Below are 629 nucleotides of genomic sequence, written 5' to 3'. Positions count from 1 at the left end.
GGGTGGCGGGACCCCCCGGACCGAGCCAGGCTCCCGGCAGCCACGGCCTTGCCTCCCTTGCCTTATTGCCCCTCGGCCCATTTCGCTGTCCTAATACTCTCCCACCTACTGCAGGTGTCTCCCGGGATTACCTGCCTCCCGGTCCCCTCGGCTACCTGAGACCTGCCCCGAGAGGTCCCAACGCAGATGAGGGAACTCACCGCCCCAGAATTTGTCCCTCCCCAGAACTTCTCCCCACCAGCGCCAGCACGTCTCCCTCTTGCTCTCTGTACTTGAGTACAGCACAGAGCAAAGAAGTACGCAGACGGAGATGCAACCTGTGGCGAGAAACTTCTCATCTCTAGCGGCTTTTTCTCTCCACTTTGCTTAAAAATTGGCTTTTCCCGCCCCGCCACTCAGTTGTCGAGCTCACATATCAGTGAGTATTTTAACAGTTGGGGTTTTTTTTCAGTTTCTTTCCTACACCGTATGAAAAACTAGGCGAGAAGTATAATCTCTTACGTAGATCACATGTACATAGTACCCCATGCATTTAAGACAAAACACATAAAGTGTTTGTGCCACCAAAACATCTCTCTAGTGTCAGACATCCCCCCCATATTGTCAGGTGTCACGCTGTCACTAAACGC

The 629-nt window shown here is 52.9% G+C and overlaps 1 protein-coding gene across 1 annotated transcript in view; it reads right to left on the bottom strand.

Moving 5' to 3' along the window:
* PRDM6 (PR domain containing 6) overlaps positions 1–338 on the bottom strand; it is a 74,457-nt gene extending 74,119 nt beyond the window's left edge. Inside the window, exon 1 of the mRNA XM_009893824.1 lies at positions 132–338. Within this exon, the coding sequence (XP_009892126.1) occupies positions 132–338 (207 nt within the window). The remainder of the gene's footprint in view (positions 1–131) is intronic.
* Positions 339–629: the final 291 nt, after the last annotated feature.

This window comes from Charadrius vociferus, unplaced genomic scaffold (assembly GCF_000708025.1).
Source record: "Charadrius vociferus isolate BGI_N301 unplaced genomic scaffold, ASM70802v2 scaffold158, whole genome shotgun sequence".
NCBI classification, from domain to species: Eukaryota; Metazoa; Chordata; class Aves; order Charadriiformes; family Charadriidae; genus Charadrius; species Charadrius vociferus.
Note: the sequence above shows the minus strand (reverse complement) of the source record. Positions and strands in the feature narration are given on the sequence as shown.